A 26,261-nucleotide genomic window follows, 5' to 3' on the forward strand; every position below is an offset into this window, starting at 1 on the left:
TGTCCCTTAAGTTACGGCACAACCATTTGCTTATTATAATCACCGACTAGCTTCCGACTTAATTCTGGTTGGATATGTGAGGACCTTTTCTAGGCAGTCTGGAAGGGAAGTTAAAGTGGTCCATTTTCAAAAAACAACTGAAGTTAAGACTTTTTCAAAGACCCTTCAGGAGGTCTTCTAAAGCTATTGATACATATTTGTGATCAATGTTCAACTGAAACACCACGTTGGGTTTACGATTCAACTATTTGGCCTGGACTGTAACTTGTTTTTGGTCCACAAACTAAAATTCAACAATCATATTAACCCATTTTGAGCATAGTTTGCTCCAACATTTTCCGTACCAGAGCTTTTGCATTCGGATTGGCCTTCTTGTCCACGATGAGCTTGGCCACCTTGTAGTGCCCGCAGTGCGCGGCGACATGCAGCGCCGTCAAGTAGTCGTTGGTGACGTCGTCCACTGGCACGTCGTGGTGCAGCAGGAGCTGGACGCAGTTCAAGTGGTCCCCCTGAGTGGCCATGTGCAGCGGCGACAGGCCGTTCTACAAGGCGTCGGAGAGAGGCAGAGAGAACAGAGAAGGAGAGGGGAGGAGACGGAGAGATCCAGACAAAGAGAGAGAGAGAAAAGAAAAGAAAAACAGACACACGCAGACAGACACGTACACAGGTGGACAGACAGACACAGGCAGTTAGGACGCAGCCGTGCTCTTGTACAGGTAAAACTGCGAAGGAAGTTGCTGTTACAGAAGCATTGTTATAACGAGGTCATTACAACAATGTCTATGTTGTTACACTGGTTGTCCTGCGCGGTCAAACGGCAGGGTTTACGCAGCGAGGACAGGCTGTTCTGGAGAAGTCGCACAGACGTTATGGAGGCAATGCGACAACACTACAGCAACAGTTCTGCTGTGTGATTGGATAACAGATTTCAAATCGCTCTGTGTGATTAGAGGAGCTGATTGAAACAAATGTGTCAGTGTTATTGATGAAGGTATGACTTACTGAGACCTTATTTTTAACAGCCAAGAACAATTGTGATGTCTTTGTGACCTCTTCCTTTAACGAGCAAAGCATCGGCTCACAAAGTTATTGTTCGGGTAGCTACCTTGGTCTTGGACAGGATGGGCGCTCCTCGGTCCAAAAGGATTTCTACCACCTGTTCGTGCCCGCTCCTCGCTCCACAGTGAAGAGGCGTCAGACCATCCTGAAAACATATAAATCCATAAATATTCAACCCCTTTATTATACTTTACAGGGTCTTTTATGGATAAATTTACTATTTTTATGGAAAGAAAGGGTAATCTCACCTTGGTCTTTGCGTCTATTTTGGACCCTCTGTCTAGTAGTAACTTCACCATGTTGCTGTTGCCCCTTTTCGATGCCACATGAAGCGGAGTAATGTCGTTCTAATAGAAAAATAGGAATGTTTCTATAAATATTTAACCGCAAATTGATTTACCTCTGATTGGCCAACAGCACCAGTTGAATAAAACTGTAATTAAAGCATTTAATCATTAGCCATTTCTCATTTAACCAGCAATTCCAACAATTAAACAACCATAGGCCAACCCTTAGTGAAAATAAATGGTGTAAATTCAAAAACAAGCATCTGCTGAGCCTCTTCCTTGGGTGATTCTAACTATCCCTTCTGCCCTGGCAAGACGTTGTAGACGTGTAATCAGTGTCAAAATCAGCACAAACACCAGCAACCCCTTAAAGCAGCAGCCAACACCCAGTAATTAGGCCCCTATTAAATATGGTGCAGGCAACATCTGATGAGGCAGAGGATTTGGTTGCACTTGCCCTCAGATCTAATAGTGTTGCGGTGGAAAATATTTATAGGATTATTTTGGAGGAAATAAGCACATGTATTTGATGTAATGAAATGTAATTGTACAGAGTAAAATCTATAAAATATACAAGAAATGCAAAAAGGCCATTAAAGAGATAGTTTGATTTTGTCATAGACAACTATAGTGTGATCCATGTTGCATCAAAGTGGTAAAGACGACCTTTTGGTTTATAGTCAGCTTTTTCTGATGCAGTGGTTTTTACTCTCATGTGACATTCCACGCTGTCAATATTGTTAACAAAGTAAACATTTAGAAATGAAAAGAATTTCTCTGTTACTCTGTTGCCTGAGCTTGCTAGTGGAAGTTGGTAAAAGTTGGTAATACTTCCACCAGACAGCAGAGGGCAGAGTAAACTCACTCGAGCCATGAAGTCCACAGCAGCCCCTCGGTTCAGCAGCAACGTGGCCACGTTAATGTTGCCATAATGTGCTGCGATGTGCAGGGGAGTGAAGCCGCTCTGAGGATTGAGGGGAAACAAACAAACAAACAAACAAAAAAAAAACACAACCAGACAAACAGACGCATTATGTTAGAAAATAATTCAACCACATATTCAAAAGAAGTCAGGATCTCAGCCTTTGTCTACATTAAACAAGGACAAATTCATGATCACTAACACTTGACGTTTTCTCTATGAGAAAGTCTGTAAAGATGCATTACACATGGGTCCAGCTACATGCTAATCAATATTAGCACCTTCCCTCTCATAGATGTGTGTCTTTAAGAGCTGATGGTATAAAATCTAAAGCAGAGCTTGAAGTGTTTTAGAATTCTCTTGAGTGAAAAGAAAATTATTTCAAAAATAAACCTCAGTTTTTATATTTCCTCATTACCTATTGCTGTTTTATCTTCATCATCTTATTATCATCATTAGTACAATTACTATTTGTTTTGTCTGTGTAAATAATTAGATCATTGTGAATGCACGCATGCATGAATTTGAGTGACTGATTAAACTTTTTGACATTCTGACCATTTTACTGTTGAAAACTATTACACTAGAAATGAACTATAAATCCAGTTCTTTACATTTTAAATGGCATGCATCAAGTAGGATTACATTGTTAGTTAAAACTGCTGATGAAGCCAGAAAAACAAAAAACTGGCAACCAAATAACTGAGGGAATCTCGCACAAAGATTTTTAGGTACCAAAATTGTCATTTAAGAATGAACGAAGTACTAGCAAGGCAGAAGATTCAGAGATATTTGTGCACCCTGAATTTATCTAAAACACTACAGTTGCAATCAATTTGAAATGTTTTAAATTGATATTTAAACATGAAACTGTCATCTGATCCTTAAAAAAAAATTGTGAGTCAGTGATAAATTAATAAAGCCCTTCATCAATCTGAACGTTATGCACATTTGTTTACCATGATGCTCAAGCTTTAAGTCAGCAAAGCCATTTTTGGGTGAATCATACCAGATGACTGTCAGGCCTACCAATGGCAGAAATATAGCCAAGCAAAACAGGCACACACAGGAGGTGGCCACCTGACTTTGGTGTGACGAAGGGGCCCTGGTTATTGCAGAAGCAGTGTCATGTTTGTTGCTTTGGTCCCATGCAAAAGGTTTCAAGTGGACGAATTTAGGACTACAGTAGAGGTACAGGTGCCTTGCGAAAGTATCCATGTCCTTTGACCGTTTTGTTGTTTTATGAGCAGAAACGTCAGTATATTTCTTCTGGATTTTATTTGATAGACCCAGATGTAACAGAGCAGGATTGTGAAGTGGAAGGATGATCATTGGTTTTCAAGGTTATTAAGCAGATGAAAATATGGAAAGTGTGATATACACCTATATAACTACTCAACATTCCGCCTCTATGTAATCAATCTCAGAATAAATATAATTGATATTTCAATTATGAGCAGATCTGTTTTTGTACAATACGAATCTGTTGTTAAAAAAAGCCTTGATGTCCTGTTTGTAGTTTACCATGGAGCCATGTGGTGCCATGAACTTTTCAGCAAACATGCAAACCAAGATGTGTGGCACATTAACCACACAGTGAAACAAGGTGGTGGTGACTGCATTACGTTTTGGGTTTTTTAAGGATCTAAGGTAAGACTTAAAAAATATGCCCACATATGTTTTCCAATCAATCTTACTAACCCTGATTCTTCACAGAGAAAAGAATGGCAAGGGTTTTAGTCTCTAGATGTGCAAAGCTGATGGAGATACATCTGCTCAAGACTTCGAGACGTAACTGCAGCAAAAGGTGGTTCTGCAACATAATGACTGGTTTAAAAATGCAAAAAAGCAAAGATGCATTTTCCACTTCACTAAGTATGTTCCTCTCTCCTGGTTCATCACATAAAACTGCAATAAAATGCATTGAAGTCAAAGAGTGAAAAAGTTCAGCAAATTCTTTTGCGAGGCACTGTATGCTAAAGACCGAGTTCTTCTGTTCTACCAACAGACCGAGTGGCTGTTGCTAGACAGCAAGATGTGTTACAGCTTATATTGATTGCCATGCAGGTTATAGACAAACTGCAGCTTTTCAGTGGATGATAACCACTTCTCATGCGGTCACTGGTTATCATGTTGATCAGTTTCATGGACACATTAAGACAACATTTCTGTCAACATTTACAAATAATTTACCAAAAAGAGAAATCTTGGACATTTTTGGACACCATGAAACCATTTAAATCAAGGAAAACCTAAATTTTACTTTTTCTTTTACATTTTGGTATAAACATGCTTTTTTACTTTGACTCTTCTCCATGATTTGAGGTATACACCATAATGAAGCAATGATGAGGAGGAAGACATGAGCTAAAATGGAGAACGGGGGGATAGGCTGCAGAAACACAACTGCATCAGGTCGGGGGCACTGAAGTGATTGTTATTTGTTTTTATGAACTGTAATGAGGAAACTACATAATGTACAGATATATATGTGTACCTCTGTTGTTCTATTCACCATCATCTACAGAGTCAGCCAAAAGAAGAGAAAATGGGCAGTTAGTGAGAAAAAAACAGAAAAGGCAAAGAGGAGAGAAGGAGCTCAGTGAGAAATAATGCACCCTGAGTCAAATTTGCATAAAACTTCCAGTTTGAGAACAGTAGCTTACAATAATATATCTGCAGAATTGTGCTGAATTTATAGTTCTTTGAAAACATTCAAATAGTTTTTTAATCAAGATGACTAAAACACGATAAAACCAAGTACAAAAAAAGAGGGATAACTTGAGATCTTTGCAAAGTAATGTACTTATGAGGCATTTTATGTGCTTGGAGGTCGAATTTTCTAAATTCCAGTTTGAAATACAACAAAAGCTCCACCTGAAATCAGAAATCTTGATTGGGACGATCAGACATCCTTAAGTCATCCCAAATTCAGCATCCAATATGGCTGCCGTGCATCCAAAAGGTAAAGAACATTGCTGGTATAAACTATGAGTTCTTTGATGGTTTGTAACACCATTAGTAGGCATGTGTTTTTTTCACTATATGAACACATAAATATTTAAAAAAATGACTATTATCGCACTCATTGTCTTGTGTAATAGTCAACCCCAAAGCGGATAGTAAATCAGTGTCCCAATCAGTAATCAAGTTTCCTCAAAATCACTTTACTTCTTTCTCCTTTTTGCCAGAAATAAAAGTAATATAAATAACTGCAACAAATTCCAATAACAAGAAAGAAAAGAAAGCAAGAGACAAAAACCAATAGAAAAATGCAAAGTCATTTGAGTTCAAACAAAAATCTGACATTAACCAGCCGACCGAAGGACCCGGATCAGAGCTGAACTTCCCCAGTGCTCACCTTGGACTCCACATCGGCATTGTGGTCGTTCTGCAGGAGCAGGGCCGCGGCCTTGGTGTCGTCCTTGCGTGCGGCGATGTGCAGGGCAGGCAGACGCACCTTGCCCTTTGTATCGTTCTCCAGCAGCAGGGAGACCACCTGGTCATGGCCCTGCTGGAGGGCCACCGCCAGAGGGGTGAAGCCATCCTGCACACGAGGGGACAGAGAAGGTCACCGATGCCAAACAGATAAATGCTTCACTTAGAGATGGAATGGATGAAGAGTGATGGTAGTGAAGCAGCTTTTAGAGCAGAATATGTAGAGATGTTGCTTGCACATTTTTACATGTCTGACTTGCTGTTTGAGTGCGGGGCAAAGAAACAAATGAAGTCAAGCTTGATTTGTTCAAAAGACAGACTTTATATTTAGAGTGTGTCGGAATAGTTGGGATTTTTTGAAATGAGGTTTTATGAAGTCATTATTGAAAACATTTCCTCTAACCCTTAATAGAAAGACATCAAACTCTAGTGAATGTTGTCTAATGCTCTTTTCTAAAAAGGATGTATTCACTTGCAGAAAAGTGAACACTGGAGGCCAGAGTAGCTGGTTGGTGGATATTAACTGTGCACATCTTGTGTTCTGCGTGGTTTAGATGCATCCCTGCTTCCAACAGAGCTGAGTTAAAAACTAGAGACACCTGATCGGTATGTGAACAAACCATTAATAAACCATTCATTAAATTGAGATGTCTTGCACCAGAGAAAGATTTAAAACACGAAGGACATCTGTTTTTGAAGATTTGAGTTGGCAGCTCTTGATCTATTTTGTTTTTTTAATCTGTCACCGATTTTACTATTTCATTCATTTTAGCATAATTGAACAAGGTTGATGCTGAAATTATGTTGGTGGAGACTACTGCCTGATCAACTGTGATAAAAAAACCCAACAACTATAAGATCCCCAAAGTACAGGAAGATACAATCTGTTACCTATAGATACATAACAGCCTCATTCTCCACCAGGATAGTTTTCTTAGCAATAAGGTCTTACTCTACTAAAAAAACTGAATAATTGTCTCTCATGACTGTGTAAACATTTAATATAGCATTGCATTCAGAGTAATTCAATATTGTCACAAAGAGTTTATTTAACTTAAACAATTGGCAGTCCGTCTGACACCTACGCCCACAGCAAACAATTTCTACAAACTCGGGGCCATATGAAATATTTCTACCACAGGTACAGAAATGCTTACTGATAACTTCACAGAACCTCAGTTTTAAAACATTTGAACCAATTCTTTAAAAGCCCTCGAATGATTACAACTGGTGGTGACATATTTCACACTAATCCTGCAAAGCTCTGATGGGGAAAATAAAATCCATAATTAATGAACTTTAATACTTTCCAGCAAATCAAGAAGCTGGATTTTCATTATTTGCAAACTTTCTTCAAATATAGAATAATTGGATCACGTGGTCCATTCAGCTCATCAGAAATGTTATACAAATACAGCTGATTCAATGGTTCTTTTAAGTATATACCTATCAGTGTGTGTGTGCGCGCGTGTGCGTGTGTGTTACATAAGTCAGAGGGACGTCCCATTTTGTAGCATGTAGCTGTACATTGCCTTCTGCATTAGCACTAGCAGCTACCTATCCCTGTTTGTGTGTTTGTGTGCTTGAGTCCCACAGACTGAGTGGCGTTAAATCACGGCAGCAGCGGTGGAGGAGAGGCAGCAAGCGGAGCCGACCATGTCTTGTGACCGACTCAAGGTCACGCTGCCTCCACCAACATACACTACCAATCAATGAGGCTCTGCCATGGCCCTCACGAAGAGATGGGGGTGGGGGGCGTGGGCAGAGAGAGGAAGTGGGAACAGGAGGACAGGAGGAACCAGTGATGATGTGAGACAGAGAGGATGAGGGAAAACACCATGGCAGCAAACAGCCGAGAGGATGGAGGGACAGACGAAGACACAGGAAGGTGCGGAGCGAGTGGGTGGGGGCGGGACAAGAAAAGGGAGGAGGGGGAGGAAACAAAAGGAGGAGAGGAGAGGAACGTGGTTAGTACAACAGCTGTGAAGACCACAAGTGACTGAGGCGAACGCATGGAGACGAACTGTATGACAGCATTGACACAGAAACACACCACTGAACCGGCGTGCGAGTAGAACGTACGCGCACACGTTTACCTCGGTGGCGATGCTCTGGCTGGCATTGTTCTCCAGAAGGAACCGCACCACCTCCAGGTGGTTCTCTTGCGCCGCCATGTAGAGAGGGGTGAAGCCATTCTGCACAGCCCAGAGTCAAAAAAACACAGGCACACAAGCAGTTACAGTCACAAACAGGTCAACACAAGGGACTTGTTCAAGTTCACTGGATCTTCAACCACATAATTCATTTCAGAAAAATATCATCAGCTCCGTAAGACGGGCTGTGATTGCTCAAAATGCAACTGTGTTTTGTTCAGATTCAGCCAATATTTCTGACAACATCAGCGACAAAAATGAAGCCAAAAGAACATCCTCACAAACACCCTTGATGTAATACTCGTGTGTTGTTTTTGGATCTATCTGCTGTAATGAAGGAATGTCCAACCCCAGTTCTTAAGAGACACTGTCCTGCAACTGTTAGATGCATTCATGCTTTAGCATGCTCCAATCAAATAACCAAAAAGCCTCCTTAACATGCCATTAAAGTACTGCGGAGGTGTGCTAATGAGCCAATCGTTTTGTCCGGGTGTTTCTGGAACAGGGGTGCATTTAAAAGCTGCTGCACGGTGTCTCTCAAGCAGGGAGCTGGAGACCCCTGCTTCAAGAGAAGCAGTCAGACTTCTCATCACTTCTCACCTTGATCTGACAGAGTTACATTTAAAATGCACGGACAGCAGTTTTCCGCAGAGGCCTAGTTGGCAATTTGCCACCTTCTGTCAGTAAAATCCTTTCCGCTGAGTGATTCCCACAATGTCACTGACTGCCTGATACACTATCAGGCCCAACAAACCTGTGCATCACTGAAAGTGTGATTACATTATATTGGCCTCAGGTCAACGGAGCAGGGGAACCTTAGTTTCTTTTTTTTCTTTTTATCTGTAGGCGAATGTTTGTGTGCGTGTCCCACCTGAGATTGTGCGTTGACGTTGGCTCCATTGGTAACCAGTTCTTTGACGACTTCCGCCTGGCCAGCCAGTGAGGCTATGTGCAGAGCAGTGTTTCCTTTCTGGATTACACACAACAGCCAAGGGAATGCACGTTAAGCTCTGGCCCACCTGTCCGACCATTTTTGCTCTTTGTCGCCGTAGGTCGCATCCATGTGATCTAGTAAATCCCATCCCGACCGATCACATGCTTGAACTGGTATTTGGGGACTCTGGCATCCCCCTGGCCGCACTGCCAACTATGTGTCACTTCCGATCCCGACATCCCACACGTAAATGAGACCTGGCCTAAAAATAAAACCTCACCAACCTTCTACGAATGTGTCCAGGTCAGAGTGAAGGCAGGGCTGACCCTCACGTTGTCCTCTGGCTATATGATATGGAATGTGCTTGTGACAAAACAGTGATTGGTCACGTTTACCGCGTTCAGTCGCAGTGAAATTAAGCACACATCTGATATTCAAAGCAGACTCAGAAAAGGTACAAGTGACAAGTTATAGGTAGTGACTTGACCACTTGAAATGCCATTACAACTACAAGCTTCAATGTATTTTACTGCAATCCCATGGGAGAGAGGAAAATCAATTTAGAGCAACATATAATTGCAGAAATTGTGGAAAGAATACATTGTAGACATTGTTTTTGCAAATAAAAAGACTAAAAGGTATGGCATACATTATTCAATGAATCAAAGTTGAGCATGACACTGTATTTTCTCCTCAAATAGAGCAGAACAATGTCAGAAGGCTGGCTACACACAACAACATCAGAAATCTCTAAACCAAGGTATCCTCTCTGCTGCCCACAAAAGCTGAGCCAAATCCTAACATCTGATGACATTAAGATGCACGCAGCATCCAAACTAATCCCTAAGAATCCTCAGGGTCACAGTACAGAGATATTTTAATTGGAGATTTTCTCCTTGATCTTAAATATTTTATTGCATCTCATGTTTATGTCAGCACCAGGCGAGCGGCCCGGGGCAGAGACGCCGAACCAGTCGACAAAATGGGAATAAAAAGCCTTCAAGGTACAAATGTGAATAATGTTTCCGTTGGCTCCGCTTCTGAACCCTTTTCCATGTCAGAATAGTGATGTGATATCTTTTTGAGTATAGGATATCTATTTATGCAGCATATAAAGTATCCTGCCTCTGCTCCTTTTGTTTGACTTGCTTTATGCAGTGGTATGGAAATCTAATTTTCCTGTTACAGTTTTTATTCTGTTGTTTTCTTGGGGCTCACTTAAATGTTTCTAATAAACAAGCTGTAATGTCAGACAGGCAACCCAAATAAATACATGAAGCAGTTTTTAAATGACTTCATTTGCTCTAGGAAGATGTCAAACCAACCCGACTTCAAGTGAAAACTAACAGCTGGTTCTGAAACCTTTGGTGGAAACAGTTACCATGCAGTAGCTGGCAATGAATCTTTTATATCTCTGTAGAGAAAATATTGCCTCACTCTTCTTGACAATTTTTTTTTTTCTTTCAGCCACATTAGAGGGTTTTCAAACATCAGCAGCCTGTTTAAGGTCGCGGACTAAAGTCTACACTTTGATTTTGTGTTTTTGAGCCATTTACAGCTGGTGTTGCTGTTACAAAAGCTAAATTTGTGTGAGAGTAAGGTCAAAATCCGAAAGCTGGCAATTTATGGTAAAATTAAATTCACGGTTAAATCAGTTACATTACGTTGTCCAGGTCCTGGTGCAGTATACTCTCATTTCTGTTGTACACCCTCTCATATTTCTATAGTTACGTTACACTTTTCCCAAAAAGTCTAGGGGATCATCAGGATGATTTGTGGTAAATTTGAGACGAGCCTTTGTGAGTTTTTCTTTTTGTTTTGGTCAGCAGTGGTTTTCGTCTCAGAGCTCTCCGTTGCATGGCATTTCTTCCATCTCTTTCTTATTGCTGAATCACAAACGCTGACCCTTAAACGAGGAAAGTAAGACATGTTTTTTATGTTTTGGATTCATATCTGACCTTCTGGATGAATTGTTGATGCACTCTCTGAGTAAGTTTGGCAAGTTCACCAATGTCCCATGTCCCATGTTTTTCCATTTGTTATATCTTTCACTGTGGTTCACTGGAGTCCTCAGAAATGGCTTTGTAACATTTTCCAGACTGATAAACATCTATTACCCTACTTCATGCAGTCAGACTGGTCTTAATGAACTGATCTATTTATCCTACAGATCTGGTAGTAATTGGTTTCAGCTTTCTGAAATGTGACTAAATACTGTAACTTCATGATTCTGTAAGTTGAAACTGCATTTTGTATTTGCTTAGATTATCTGCATCTGATATCCATTTTTTGGATGATTAGAACAGTTTGTGTCAAAATGCAAAAAACCCCAAAAACAAACAAAAAAAACCCAGTAGAAATACTTTTTTCACAGCCGTGTACCTTTTAATCCAACCGATCACACTGAATATGCATAATGATATAAATGTACCTCTTGGCAGAGGAAATCCCCAGAGCCTCGTTAATTAGAGATTCTGCTTTGAACTCTAACAAAGGCGGCCATGTTTTGCCCACATGCATGCGAGGCTGGGCGTGCCTTACCTTTGTGGCTGCATCCACAGTGGCTTCGAGCTTCAGCAGCTCAGCAACAACCTCTACATGTCCCTCTTTGGAGGCCAGATGAAGAGCGTTTAGGCCATTCTGGGGGAGAAACATTATTTTGAGTAGTTAGAGTCTGCAGAGTCTGTTTTATCTTTTCTTTACAGATGAAAACAGACATTTGGACGAAGGCTGGCATTTTAGTAAAACATACCTGATTGCAAATATTAATCTCAACTCCAGACTTGAGGTAGTCAAGGACTTTTTCAAGGTTCCCCGCCCGGGCAGCTCGCAGGTAACTAGCATTACTGTCAGACTGGAGAAAACAGGAAAAAAAAAAAAAAGAAAGTCAAAAAAAAAAGAACAAGAGCAAAAGAAGAGTGATGCAAGGTAAATACCCAATTGAATCTGTTGTAAAAAATATATATTCAGAAAACAAAAGCAGAAGCATCACTGTACCAGGTAGAACTCTGACATTATTTCTCAGGGATCTAATGGCATCTTGATGAAGGCAAAACACCCAAAGTCAGCATCCACAGATAGTCACGGTAATGGAATCCAGTTGTGTCCACCAGCTAGCATTTCAAATCACATTTTAAGAAGTCCTCCACATCCTGCCATCTCAACAGTCCCCCATCAGATCCCACATTATCTGTTATTTCAGCTTTGCTCCATCCAAATGTCTGTGATTCCCCAGCGTCGGAAGTTCAGCGACCGGGTGGTCCTCACAGCTGCCACAGAGCCCTCCTCTTTTCCACGCAGTTCTCCAGCGAAACAGTCACTGTGCTACGAAGAGCAGCGCACCCTCTAGTCTGCTCGGCTGTCCTTTATCCCAATACAGAAATAGGGCTTTGCACACCAAAAAAATGATGAGGTAAGCGTGTTCGCACCCCTGTTTAACAAATGTGGAGAGTACGAGGGGGTATGGAAGAGGAGAAGAGAGCCGGGAAAAAACAAAGACATGGAGAAGGCTAAAAAAAGAATCAAAGGTTGCACTGCTTGTCTGTATCTATGCTGGCTCCCAGGACATCAGATTTGACATGAAATGACACAAAGCAAACTCCGCACATTTTTTTCCCCTTCTTAGCAGCGGCATTGCAAGGAGCATTTTGTAAAACTCAGCAGCGGAGTTGCTGAGATCAGGACAGAGGGAAAAGCTCCTTTATAACAGAAGCTTAAAGTCCAAATTCCTCTGAATTATCAAAAGGTCCAGACCTGCTAAATTTAGCCTCGCACCCAGAGACACTTGGAAGGAACTCAGTGGGGCCAAACTGGACAATCCAACGCTTTATCCTCCTCCTCCTCCCTTTCTGCTAAGTTTGTCCTGAAATAACAGTGGCTCAGAGCCAAATTGTGACCACGCAAAACATCCAGCGTCAGAGTTTTCCACTAACAATCTGTAAATAAAAGTGGAGGAGGAAAAATACTGCCGCTCGTCTGTTCATGGGCAGACACGCAAATTAATGGCAAATGAAGCCACGCTAACTGGAACCAGTCATTTCCTGATTACAAGATATACTTGTATTAAGCCAAATGTCATATCGCTGCAGACCATCAGCTGGCATGTACACATTTGTTGGTCCTTTTTTCCATATCCTCAACTCTCAGAGGACGGTTTGATGGATCGCTAATGATGTCTCTGCTCTCACGGCTGTGAGAAAAGTCAGGATTCAGGCCTGAGTGGTCATCATGTCAACAATAAAACCCTCTAACATTTAAATATATGAGTGGTTCAGAAGCGATCAATGAAGCCAAAACAAAACATGTTTTCATCGAGACTGCAGCTAGATGACGATAAGTGGGAGAAATGCGGCATTGACTGTGAAATCTCAGTAATGTCAAATGCCCCTTTCTGCCCTACAAACAATTACTTACACTGTGGATCAGAAAGTTTCTCTATTGAGGGATAACAGAGCAATTAAAAAAACATTTATACCTCCTTTTGTCATAGTGTAACTACAAACTTGAATGAATACTCCTTTATTTTTGTTTTTTCCAACTAAAAGTCTGGGGAAAAAAAGTCAGGCTTGCTTTTGTCTCTAACCCCTTTTTACTCTGATACCCCTATCAAAACCTGTGCAACAGCCTGAAAAAGCCAGTTAATTAGTAAATAGAGACTACTCCATCATATAGCCTACTAAAATACAACAAAGCTTGTTGTTTTTGACAAAAATTTGAAAAGTAAGTGTATGAGAATGTGTGTGACTCACTGTGAGAGCAGAACTCAGAACAAGGTGTGAAAATAAAGTCTTATGAAAGTCATGGACATTGAGCTACAGTTGTAGTGACCTTCGGATTGACCTTTTGGAAACATTTTGTCTCCAGTTCAGCTTTAACTCCGCCATGCCGTCACCACACTCATCCACACATTTGCTGAGGTAAACTCTCTGGACTTTTATTGTCCTGTTAAGATGTCTACATGTTGATATCTGCGCAATTAACAGAACAAGCTTTTCCCTAACAGAATGGAAATAATGTGACTCTGATGACAAAGCTAGACTATGCAAGACAGGTTGTCTTTCCATTTGTTCCCCTACTTTATGTTAGCGTTATTTTATGGGCGTTTTAAATGTTATGGAAAAACTGAGTTTGGATAACACTTATACAATCTGATTTAACTAAAAAAAAAAAAACTGAGCCAAAAATTTTAAGGTTGTTTTAAGTGCATGTCATATTTCCATAGCAACACTTGCTTCCTATCTCTGTCTGCTTTTGCTGCTTGCGTCATAAAGGAACGTTTTACTGAGCAAAAGTATTTGTAATTAGTGTATTAGTTGCTCCAGATTACTAACCCTGAAACAACGATCAAATCTCAAAGCATTAGTTTGTTGCATCTATTCTGTTCTCTTTTTTTTATTATTATTAAAGTGAGATAAAGTAAACATTTTTGCTTCAAGCAATGAAAAAGTCTAGTTTCAGTAACTTTTCAACAAAATTACCATTTCACCATGTGACATCTTTTCTCCCACAGCAATGTCTGTAACATAATGTAAGTATTTTTATCTGTTGGTTTTTCACGTCTGAATAAAACCCAAACAGATATCCAGTGTTTTACAGAAACTGAAATGTGTGTTCGTTATGATGCGGCCTGAGTTTAGCGTCCAGGTGTGTGACCTACTGAGCCTTTGTTGCTCCAAGGCAACAAACTATGTAAACTTACACATATGATGCTGTATAATTTTTAGATTCAAGACAAAACCTGCAGGGTTTTTTTTAGTAATATGTACTACACTTTAATCACAGAAATAGCAGAACACACTTTAATTATGAGTATTGAAAAGTTATGTAAGTGCTAGCGTCTGAGAACACTTGCTAAGCTATGCTTTATGAGATCCTCAAGTGTTTTTAAAATTTTTATTTATATATCATGCGACTGCCAACGCATCTTTAAGCAGAGTAAGTAGATTTTACCCACAAGCACAACACTGCTTTTGTTCAATTATGCACAGAAGCCTCTAGAAAATCTCTGAGACTAACTTCAAGGTCTACGTTCTGTCCAGAATAAGGGGCGTGAAGGTCTTTGTGGATGAGGATTTACACGCGGCAGGAACGTAAAGCAAAGGAACGTCATTGGGCGCAGAGAGATCAAACGTCAAAGGAAACTGGGCCATTAAAATCGAGGTTAAGCCTGATGGAGAGCATTAATCTACTGTTAGCTGGATGGGTGAGGATGAGGGACACAAATCTGACACACAGGCGATGAATTACATGTGCTGTCTCCCAGCTGCACTCAGAACAGCCAGAAATGCAGGAAAAGCTCAGCCCTCTGCATTCTCTGTTCAGTGGCCGCTGTCTGTGAGTGCGTCTCAGAAGAAAAATTAATGCGGAAGCAATCCAGTGGGTCCTGCAGACTTTTGCGGTTTACTCTGAACTTTAATGCTTCACAGACAGCGTTTTAGTTTTCGCTGGGAATGTCAGCAGTTCATTGAAGAGCCACGCCTTCTGGAGAACATTCAAACTTCATGCTGAAAGAGCTCAAGCTGATTTACCCTTAAAGCTTAATTTAATCACATTTTGCAATTTCTGAGATATCCGAGCACAGATATGCTGGATATTCAGTCCGTTTAAAGACAGATTCCTGGGCGGCATCGCTTCCTTGATGTCACTGCGGCACATAGCAAAGTACAAACAAATCAGAACATGTGCACCCACTGTCACATTAAAAAGAATAAAGATATGTTATTGCAAAAGTCTTCAAGCTCTTTTTATGTTGTTTACCTGCATGGAGATAGTGGCGCGCAATACAAGCACACACTGATGTCACCACTATGGGCTCAGTGGGAGCTTAGAGGAGAAGAGCCAGAGCAGCAGCAGTTGTATTGTTTAACTTGATCCTCTGCTCTCCTGACAGCACAAAACTCAGAGCTGGGAGCACAAAGCCAGCGGCGTCAGGATGAGGGCCGCAGCGGCCAGCAGCGCCGAAACACTCCCTCACAGCAGCAGTCACTTTACCACAGGAGGTGAAGCAAAACAAATTCATTAACTTGAGCAGATTCTCACAGATTCTGTCTCCCACAGTTAAATACGATGAGCCTGTTAAAGAATTATTGGCTGCTGACATGTTTACACTGGAGGATGTTTTTGGGGCTTTTATGGAAAAATAAGTGCAAAATTAAACTATGCATCCTTGGACTTTTTCAGTGCATATTCCTAAGTGCAAGGAAAACAATAATTGGCTTTCCCACAGCATGATGCGTTCAAGACTGTGTTTCGTTATAGAGATCAGGTTTCCCAAAGGGATATGGAGAGTGAGAGTCTTTAAATAAGATTACATGCATCGGGGTGCTGTGGTGGTGCAGGAGCAAAGCACGACCCAAACATTGAGGCCTTAGTCCTCATGGCGGCAGTCGCAGGTTCGATTCCCGGCCTGGCGACATTTGCCTTCCCCCTCTCTCATTACCCTCTTTACTGTTGAACTACTTTTAAATAAAGGCCACTAGAGGCAACAAAACCTTAAAAAAAACTACATGCATTGACCAAAAGATCAACTTTGGCCTAATGTGATCAAAGCAGCTTCTGCTATATTTGTTCCCTAGTTAACTTGCGGCAAATTGTTAACATGACACCATGAAGTTTCCTTTGACAAACTCATTTTTATTCTTTGACATTTTATTGAGGCCTGATACTGTAGCTCTTCTGTTGTTATCAACTTATTTTATTATTGTTTTTGTGCAGCACTTTGGTGCAGTTTGGAACCTGTTTTTAAAGTGCTATATAAATAAATTTGACATTGACTTGGCAGGCAGTTTTGCCATATTCTTTCCATTTTCAGATGACCAACTAAACACTGATGTCTGAACTTTGGGATCTGGTTTTACAGCCTAACTCTGTTTTTAAACTTCAACCTCGTACATTCCTTTTTATCTTGTGTTGTTTGTTCACCAACGTTATCGAACAAACCTTGGAGGCCTTCAATGAGCAGCTGGATGTATAGAGAAAAAGCCAACATGGTCCTGGTGGCGTCATGCTGACATGGGGATATTAAAATTATAATTCAGCCTTAAGTTACAAGTGCACATGTGGTAGCATCTTAAAATACTGCTGGTGGATTCCTCAGTGCAAAAAATAGACCCTGCTTCCAATCTGAACCAATAACTGGTTTATGGTAGATTAAAGATGTTTTATTAAATTTCTTGTGGAGAGATAAATATAAAGCAGATGCCTGATGTTTGCATGTAGCTGAGCATGAAAGCAGAAAAAAACAACTTGAGTAGTTTTTGATCACATCAGAAAAAAATAAAATAAGAGCTGCCTAAAAGCATGTATGCCTACAAAATAAATACATAGCCAAGCCATTCTCTTAAAATATACTTCCATCTTTTTCACTTATATACAAACAAGAAATAAAAATCCTTTTTTTTTTGCATAATGTTGCAACGTTTATCAGATTAGCTACACAGCCACCACTGCTAAGAGTCCTGGCAGTTTTTGCATACCTGCATTCACATCTTTTGCAATTCTAACAGTGTAAGTATTTCTCTAACATCAAGCCAAAATACAACAACAAATAAGTATCACAAAATATATTCAAAACATAAGCCTAACTATCAATAATAGCACTACTTACTCGGGCAAGAAAGGCTGCACCCTCTTCCACAATCATGCTCAAGTTCTTTGCCTCTTTCTTTCTCGCCTCCCAATAACGGAAACTGAAATCTGAGATGAAAGTGGCCAGGCAGCCAAGTAGCCAGCCAGTCAGTCATCTATTCAGCCTGTCGGTGAGCTGCTTTCTCAGCCTCACAAACTTCCAGCCCAACCGTAGTAAAGTGCAAGGAGCCATTGGCTCAGGTGACAGAGTGGGGAGGAAAAATTGCAAGCGGTGGGAGTTTCTGGGCTCCTTCCGCTCTGTGGTCGATGCACATCAGGGCGAGGGTTGGACAGGAGGGTAAAGAGGTGAGCGGAGGGGAAAGGATGGCAGGAGGTTTGATAAGGAGAGCGGAGTCTACATAGTGAGTAAACAAAGCGCTCACGCTGCAGAGAGGACACACGCCAAATCCCCTCTGCTGCCCTCTCACCCTCCCCATCCCTTCCCTCCTGTGCTTCTCTTTTTTCCTTAAATCTGTAAACGAGGGTAAATCCTCCTTACAGACGCAGGAGATGGGGAGGCTGACTTACCATAATAGCTGAGGCTTCTCCATCCCTGTCTGCCTCCTTTCTCTTCTTCCTCACCTTCATTTACTCTGAGCATATGGGGGGCAGTGGGCGTCCGATGGGGGGCTGTCGGTGTGATCTAGATATCCAAGGTTACGAGCAGCGAGAGGGGCCAAACTGAAAATAGCAGCTGAAACAAATACTTTCACCAAAACACCCCCCCTTAACCGCCGTGTTATCCCACCCACTCTCCCTCTCTTTCCCTCCCACTCGTTCTCTCTCGTAGTGTCTGCCAGCCTGCTCCTCTCTTTATTGTCGCCCTGCTAATCAGCTTTTTTTTGCTCCCCAAACAAAGACTAGTGTCAGTGCTGCTGTGAGTGCACACACACACACCCCAGGCTGGGCTTGCTATACCTGGAATCCCAACACAGTGGTGATTGTATGCATACTGGCGATGCTGGGGAAGAGGGAGGGGGGAGGATGGAAGGGGCGGCTTTGAATGCAGCAGGGGACGAAGAATAACACCAGACGCTACTTCAAGGGCTCAGGACCTTGCGGGTGTCCCTCTCCCGTCAACGAGGAGACGTTAACATAGGATTAGGGGCTTTTCCTTTAGTATTAGGGACACCCTCTGTCTCTCCACCAGGCGCACCGCCGCAGTCAGCTGAGTGGGAGCCGAACATGGAGAACTCACACCCCCACTGATTGTTCCAGGCACTCAGAGCTACGCCTCAGCACAACGCAGAAGCACGTGCACAGAGATCCATACGAGCAGCAGAGAGGAGAAAATGCTACATTAGTTCTGCATCTACACTGTACGTTTGATCTTGGGTAATTACACCTGAGGGTGAAAGGTCATCTGATGCCGTCTTACAGGAGGTTCTACAACACTTCAGTGTTCCTTGACTCATTTTTCTGTGGCTATGACAACGCAAAGTTCAGCAAAAACTCTGAGTTCTTTAATATTTGCAGTCTGGCTCATCTGATACAAGCATTAAATGTTGATAAAAAAAACAACAGAGTTCTCTGAACAGAATGAAACGTCCTTATTCAATAAATTAGAGTTAATTTGTTTCAGTAACTCAATTCTCTAAGTGAAATACATTACATACAGACTGCTGATCTTATGACTATTTTTAAATGAATTTCTGCTTAAATAGAAAGAAAACACAGGATTTAAGATTAGAATATTAAATCACACCAAAATAATAATAGTAATAATAATCATAATAATAACAATAATAATAATAATATTAATAATAAACATTTTTAAACCTAAAAAAATGTGTCCATAATGAAAAATATGTTGAATACTTGCTTAAAAAGCAAGCCTAATCAGAGCACATATTCTAAGTTATTGATTATGACTGTACCTTGAGCCCTAAACTGCATAAAAATTGTAGAATCATACATATATTTTAAGGTCATATGTTAGAATAGCAAATTCTGAATAGTATTTCTCTAAATCCAGTGCTTTACAAAAGTAACCAAACTTTTTCTGTCTGTGTGTGTGAAACGGTTATCCCGCAAAAGAACTACTACTGTACAGATGGTGCCGTCGACGTGCCAGCTATTTGAGATCGAGGAAGGAGAAGCGTAAGAAAAAAAGAAAGAAAATTAAAATGTCTTATAATACTGGCGTTGTTGTGGGTGTATCCCTGTACTTTGAGACAGGAGACAAAACGAGTTTGACAACAGCGGGGGATTTCAAACCGAGGGAGTCCTGGAAGTGAGCTGACGGAGGGAGTGACAGATGCTCTGGACCAGAAGAGGCGAGCGCGACGTGTGATTGGTGGATCACGAGCTCCTTCACGCTAACACCGTTGTGAGCAATCCTCCTCGGGAAAAGACTGGGTTGCCATAGTTACGAGGGAGGGTTACTAAGGAAAAGGAGGGGATTCAGGCCTGGCAGTGGAAAATAATTTTGGCACAGTTGAATCCTGCCTTTTCAAACAACAACGCACGTTTTTGATTCTATGCATCAAACGAGGGGACTTTTTTCTTCTACTTGCATTTCTATTTACAGCAAATGCTTACATTTTATCCTGTGGATATGTGAGCAAAGACTCTAATTAATGAATTTAATTGTAGTGAGTTGGCTGTAAGGTCACTCTTCATGTAACAAATATTACAATAAGACATGCAACCTTTGTAGAACAGGACAACAGTCACTCTTTTTCGAGTAATCTTTGACCTTTTCTCTCAAGATCAACCCACGCTCTGTCTAATACTCACTTCTCTTCAGCTTGACTCTCAGTTTATTTTATTTATTTATTTGTTTTACAGCATTTAGATTTGGACACTCAGGCTGCCATGAAATAATAACAAAAAAATCTGTTGAAATTTAACAGAAAGAGAAATGGCTTTTGGCTATGTGCATTTGTTGTCTTGCATTTCTTAAACCTCAACTGGAGGAATGAGAAACCCCAATATCCTCATTGTGTGGAGGAAATCTTGATGTTTATGCTAAACGCAGAAGACAAACACACTCACAGCGGGTAGATATTTGCTGCTTTTGCTGCACAGAGCGTGCTCAAGGACACGGCCCCCTCTCACCTGGGACAGGAAACCGGCAACGGGTGGTGGGGGGACGGGAGAGAACGGGAGCTGATAGCGCTCGGAGGAACGGGAGAAATGGGAGAAATGGGAGAAATGGGAGACTCGGCAAAGAGAGGACGGACGGATGAAAATGGGTGCACAATTCATGTCAACTTTTTATCCAAGCTCACCCAGATTCAATTAAAAAAAATTAAGAAAAATTGCGCAATTTGCTATCCAGGTTCTAGTGTTTTAATCGCATGGGAGGCACAGCTGCATTGATAAGCATGGAGTTATTCTGTAGCTGCACCTTAGAAACATCCTGTGGCATCAGAACCCGAATGCCACACTGGATTTCATCCAACTGGTTTGTCAGCTGAACAGGTGAAATCTACACACTTAAGTTTCACACATCAATATCTGTCTGTGCAGCAGACTGACCTGTCGTACACAGGTCATCCTACGGAAAGGAGGGGGTAGGTTTATAGGACGGTCATTGAAAGGACAAACAGGTCAGGATGTAAGCGCACAAGACGAAAAAATGATCGTGTATAGAGTGAAAGTAAGGAGAGAGAGAAATGCACGTTGACGGGAGCACAGCTTGTGCACAGGATCAAACACAAATACAATCAATGTATGTAATAATCTAAATCCGATCCGAAGACTTGGCTGGATTATTGCATCTGCCTCTCTAACCTCGGCCTGATTAGGGTCAGTCTCTGTTATGCAGGCAAACACTGGACTCTGGTGGACAGTCTCCTGCATCACAACTGCAAAACATCACAGCGATCCCAGCTGAGACGTCAGCAGTGTCCCAAAAAACCAGGAACCCCCCTGCAACCAAAGCCATCTGTTCGTTTTGTTGTTTTAAGAATAATTTATGTACAAAGGGATCTTTATCTTGCTGCTACATTCATTACAAGAGGAGCTATTGTACATAAACACCAGCATGTTTCAACCTCTCATTGACAGTGTGACCGTTTGTTTTTGATCCCAGAGATGCATCTGCTTGTTTAAAACTCAGATGGGAGAGTTGTTGTTTGTTGTTGTTTTTTTTAATGTAAGTTTAGCATTTTTGGCTTTTTGTTTCTTACTTTCCTCTGCATTTGTCTCAAATGATGTGAATAGGCAACATTTCTGACACTGTTCTGTTTGCCTCTTTTGTAATTTGTTGATGGAAATGAAGTTAGTTTGAATTCATTTGAAAACAATTAATAGTATGAGAAATATTAACATCAGAAACTCTGAGCTCAATTTAGAAAAAAAGGAACAATGACCAAACATGTTTTCCAGAGTTAGATTACTGCAAATGAAAGCATCTAAAAAAAACACTTGATCATCTTTTTAGGTCACATGCAGGTTTTTTTTTGTAATGGAGAACCTTTATGGGTGAATCCCTGAAATGATCAAAATACCAAATTATTACCAAACATTTCTGGCAATAAAATACTATAAATGTAAGATTCTGCTAGAGATTTCAATTAGAACATTGTTTTACTGGTCATATACTTAGGACTAAATTCAATTATAATTTATAGTAGAAAAAGCAAGAATAAAACATAAATACTCTGCACATTATCTACAGAAGTTGCACAAATGTTTATGCTAATCTATTATCCTTTCAAGCGGTTTTGTTCATGTTTTTGAGAGGGTAGTTTCAAAACAAAAGTTTCAGTTAAGAAAAAGATCCTTAAATCCTTACGTTTACATGGATATCAATTAGCAGTTTGTCAGAACAGCTTTATCATCATAAATATTGCATTTCGACAGGAGCGTGTGTGGTCAGTGTTGATCATGTCTAACACTACACAAGTAATTGGAAAGGAGATTTCATTTTGATTCCAAGTAATTCAGATATAAATAGTCATAGACAATTAAAATGTAAGAAAAATAGTTTAATGTTTCATCTAGGAAACATTCGCTCCTGATGTCTTCAAAGTGACAGAATCTTGCAGAGCAGAAGCAAAGAGTCCCCGATAAATTATTAAACACGGGGTACAAACACATGATTCCACGCAGCCAGTCGTAAAACCCTTAATTGAATATTTCATTGCAGCAACAAGGAGGTAAACGCCAACACATATGCACAAAAAACACATTTTAACGCCTGTAGATGATATCAAAAGAAATGTGTTGCACATTTCTTTTGTGGCTTCAATCGTAACATTTTATTTGCTCATAAAGCTGTCTATAAAAAGGCCAGGACTACAGAAATGTGTGTCATTTTGGCCGTGGAGCAGATCTGAATGAAGCAGAGTGCGCTGAAACTGTTTTCGCCCGGTCCTTGGCAGACAGAGAGCACCAGACGAGAGTAAACTACAGGCCATCTGTCCCCTCTGAGCCCCCCTTAGTGTCAACACAGCGCACACACACAAACACACCCACGCACGCACACATTTAACCACAATCTGGACAAAACTAAAAAAAAAAATGAAGACAATATTTTTATTTCTCCACAATCACCCTTAGACTCGAGACCAAACAGACCAAGGCTCCATTTAGAACAAAATGAAGCGTTTAGAGGGAGTTAAGAATCCCTCTAAACTCTCGGCATAAGCACGAGAGTTTAGAGGTACATATATATATATGTATATATAAGATATATTTAGCTTATATTTCCATTTAAAAAAAAGCTTATCTGTAAATATGCTCTATCCAGACGTCCTTAGGCATCACAGTTTTAGCTTCCCCTGGCTCCTTCTTTAAAAAGAAACTCCAGTTAATCAGTTTATCACATTACTGAGAGCATTTAATTAATTGTAGATGCATCCTTTGATGCAAATGATCAGGTGTACTTTAAAGGAATGCTATGTTTTTGCATTTTAGGCAAGTAAATGTTTATTTTATGATTTGAAAAATGAATTGGTAACACTTTATTTGAAGGGGTGTGCATAAGACTGACATCACACTGTCATAAACATGACATAACATCTGTCATGAACATAAAGGAGTCTTTATGAATGTATATTACTGTTGTCATGAAGTGTCATTCAGTAAATAATGACACTTTTATTGCAAAGTTGCATTGAAAGTCCATTAAGAGTGCTAACTTTGTATTATTTTGTAAATATTGACACCGTGATGCAAATTTTGCACCTTTAATGGACTTTCAATGCAACTTTCAGAGCAATTTTGCATTAAAAGTGTCATTATTTACCGAATGACACTTATTTTACAATTACAATTATTTTTTTAATTGTTAGTTACTAGAACAATGTTAGTAGATTGCTGCCTCTCAAAATCTGCCGTTTCTGCTTGACAGACGGCTGTTCGGTGCTGAAACAGCCAGCTGCCCCCAAGGCATCACAAAGTAATAGGCTGTTGAATAGGGAGCCCCACATCCATAACAGCAGGACTCAACCAACAAGAGAGGCATTGAGCAGACTGAGTAAAGAAATTTATTTGAATTGTTTTTCCCCCCTATGAAGTGCTAACCTCGACAGCTGCTGAGTATTTAGTATCAATGAAAACGTGTTTTAGCCGGTTAGATTATCCCTGGGATCTACTTAGACGTTTAATAGAAAGCAGAGGAAGCTCAGCCAATAAAGATGCCATAACTGAAGCTCACAAGCAATCCCAGAGGCCATTGGAGGTCAAGAGGTCAGCCCGGTCAAGCATAGCCTCCGGAAGGATTTCAATACATTTAAGAGGACAGAGCAGCAGGGGGGCCATTCAGTCTGTCTGCTTTGAGTGGCTAATTTAAATACATAACCGACAGGTGAAGAAGAATTGATGGAAATTTCTAAAACAAAAAGCAGAAAATAGAAAAATTCTGTCTGTTGCCTCAGTCCGAGTCAGATTGTGTTTGTAAAGAAATCCACGGCCAAATCCTTTTTTATCTTTCGCCCGAGCTTTGTTTAGCTCAGGATCCAGAAATCAATAAAGAGAGAGATGCAGGGTGATCCACAGCTGATTTCTCCTTGTGTCTTTGAGTTCTGTTTGGGCGGCTATTTTTTCTCTGTAGGACTCTGCAATGGAAATCTGACACACTGGCGTAATACAGTAACCAAAAACTTGTGCTTTCCACTTTGGGGACAGTTTGCCAAATTTCTTGAGTCAAAATCAGAAAGTTTTGCAGAGGGTCTAAAGAACAGAAAGCTATTTAAGTGGATAAAAGGCAAAACAAGTCGAGTGTAGACGTATTAGTTCTGTCCTGATAATCTCACAAATGTCCCAAGAATAAGCACTTCTCTTTGTAAACTCATGTGCTGCTTTTCTTTTTATTGGCTGCAATCATTCATTATTCTCTGTTTATACATTAAATCCTGAAATATTAAGAAAACAAGGTTTGGCTTTGCACTTTTGGCAATATCTGACTTAGAAATTTCAACTTTATTAAAAAGTTATAAACTTCTTGTGCCCGATATTGAATGCTGTTTAATTCAAAAGCCATGCTACATGACAACAAAAGATAATTGTTAAGATAAAAATATTGATATTGAATACTATAATTAGTAATATTTTATATATATATATATATATATATATATATATATATATATATATATATAGTGATATAGTGATAGTGATATATAATTATATATCACTATATCACCTGCTCAGTAAAACAAACTATTTAGATAGAAAGAAATACTGACAAAATAAAGTTCTATTATTAGTTGTTGAATGAGACACACTATCACCATGTTTCAAAGCCAACAGATCTAACTCAAACTGAAACAGTCAAAGCAGTGTTGAATTATGATGAGCTATATGAAGAGTAAAAGTCACATGTTTTAATGCCGTTTCCCAAGGTAACCGAGAAACGGCAGACGGGTGGAGTTTCTCTCAACGCATCACATCAACGACACGTCCACTGCTGGACTGAGAAGTTGATGAAATACTGTGGTTTGCATGTTACCATGCAGCTGTCAGACCGGGTAAAAGAAAAACAGCCAGTAGATGGCTGCTGGCAGCTCACACACAGCCTACATGCCCTGTACAGCAAACCATATTTTACTGTGGGCGGCAGCACTTTTACTTCACCAGCATTAGTCCTGTTGTACAGTAGCACTAAATCTGACCCTGAAAAGCTTCCTTACTGTCTGTCCATTCCTCCATTCCACACAGCTAAAGCTGACTGTTTACAAAGGTCCCCCGTAATGTGTGCTATTACATGCCCACACCAACACTTCAGCAAACTCTGGAAAGCGTCACTGGTACACACACACACAGAGGTACTCTCTGATTTAGCCTACCATGGTACGTATGGATGCTCTGTCCAGTTGTGCCAAGGTCACAGCTGAGCAGAGAGACTAACAACCTATAATAAGAAACACAACCTTGACTGATGGGGACATTCAGTTTACTTGGCTGAAGCAGTGAACACAGTCGCAGAGTCCTCTGCTCCTCACAGCTCTGAATCACTTTGTGTCAGTTTTTGTCCTTTACTTTTGCCTCTGCTCTTCAGCTTGGGTTTCCCTCCCTCCTGTGTCCAGATTCTTGTCTTTTTAATTGTTTTTCTCTGGGATTTTTGTTCAAAATAAGCAAAATGCAGAAACCAGAGAGTTTAAGTGATGTAATTATCCGAGTAAGAATAATATAAAGTATTACTTGTTTGAATTGCTGAATATATGTTGACCACTCTCAAAATTAATAAATACATTCTTAATTTGCCATAGAATAGTGGCACTGATTTTAAACTGAATCAGTCCATTTACCAGTTTTATCTTTGTTTTTTCTTACTATTAATCTGAAGGTCAAATATGACAAAGATCTAAAGTATTTGTTTCTGTTAGTTATTCTCTATCTAATCTAAAAACAGCTGCACTTTCAGTTTTTAGGACAAACCAACATCTCGT

General features: G+C 40.4%; 1 protein-coding gene across 32 annotated transcripts in view; it reads right to left on the minus strand.

The window, feature by feature from the left end:
* Positions 1-26,261, minus strand: part of LOC114137994 (ankyrin-3-like) — a 130,652-nt gene that overhangs the window by 55,344 nt on the left and 49,047 nt on the right. For 27 of the 32 annotated variants that reach the window (XM_028006907.1, XM_028006905.1, XM_028006931.1 and 24 more), the window contains 10 exons: positions 11,546-11,647; positions 11,335-11,433; positions 8,731-8,829; positions 7,803-7,901; positions 5,630-5,815; positions 4,766-4,789; positions 2,212-2,310; positions 1,308-1,406; positions 1,106-1,204; positions 345-542 (listed from right to left, as the gene is read on the minus strand). In XM_028006907.1, coding sequence (XP_027862708.1) covers positions 345-542; positions 1,106-1,204; positions 1,308-1,406; positions 2,212-2,310; positions 4,766-4,789; positions 5,630-5,815; positions 7,803-7,901; positions 8,731-8,829; positions 11,335-11,433; positions 11,546-11,647 — 1,104 coding nt within the window. Of the gene's footprint in view, positions 1-344; positions 543-1,105; positions 1,205-1,307; positions 1,407-2,211; positions 2,311-4,765; positions 4,790-5,629; positions 5,816-7,802; positions 7,902-8,730; positions 8,830-11,334; positions 11,434-11,545; positions 11,648-11,790; positions 12,050-26,261 lie in introns of those variants that run through there. The other 5 variants (XM_028006906.1, XM_028006930.1, XM_028006920.1 and 2 more) reach the window with 2 other exon arrangements.

This window comes from Xiphophorus couchianus, chromosome 22, assembly GCF_001444195.1.
Source record: "Xiphophorus couchianus chromosome 22, X_couchianus-1.0, whole genome shotgun sequence".
NCBI classification, from domain to species: Eukaryota; Metazoa; Chordata; class Actinopteri; order Cyprinodontiformes; family Poeciliidae; genus Xiphophorus; species Xiphophorus couchianus.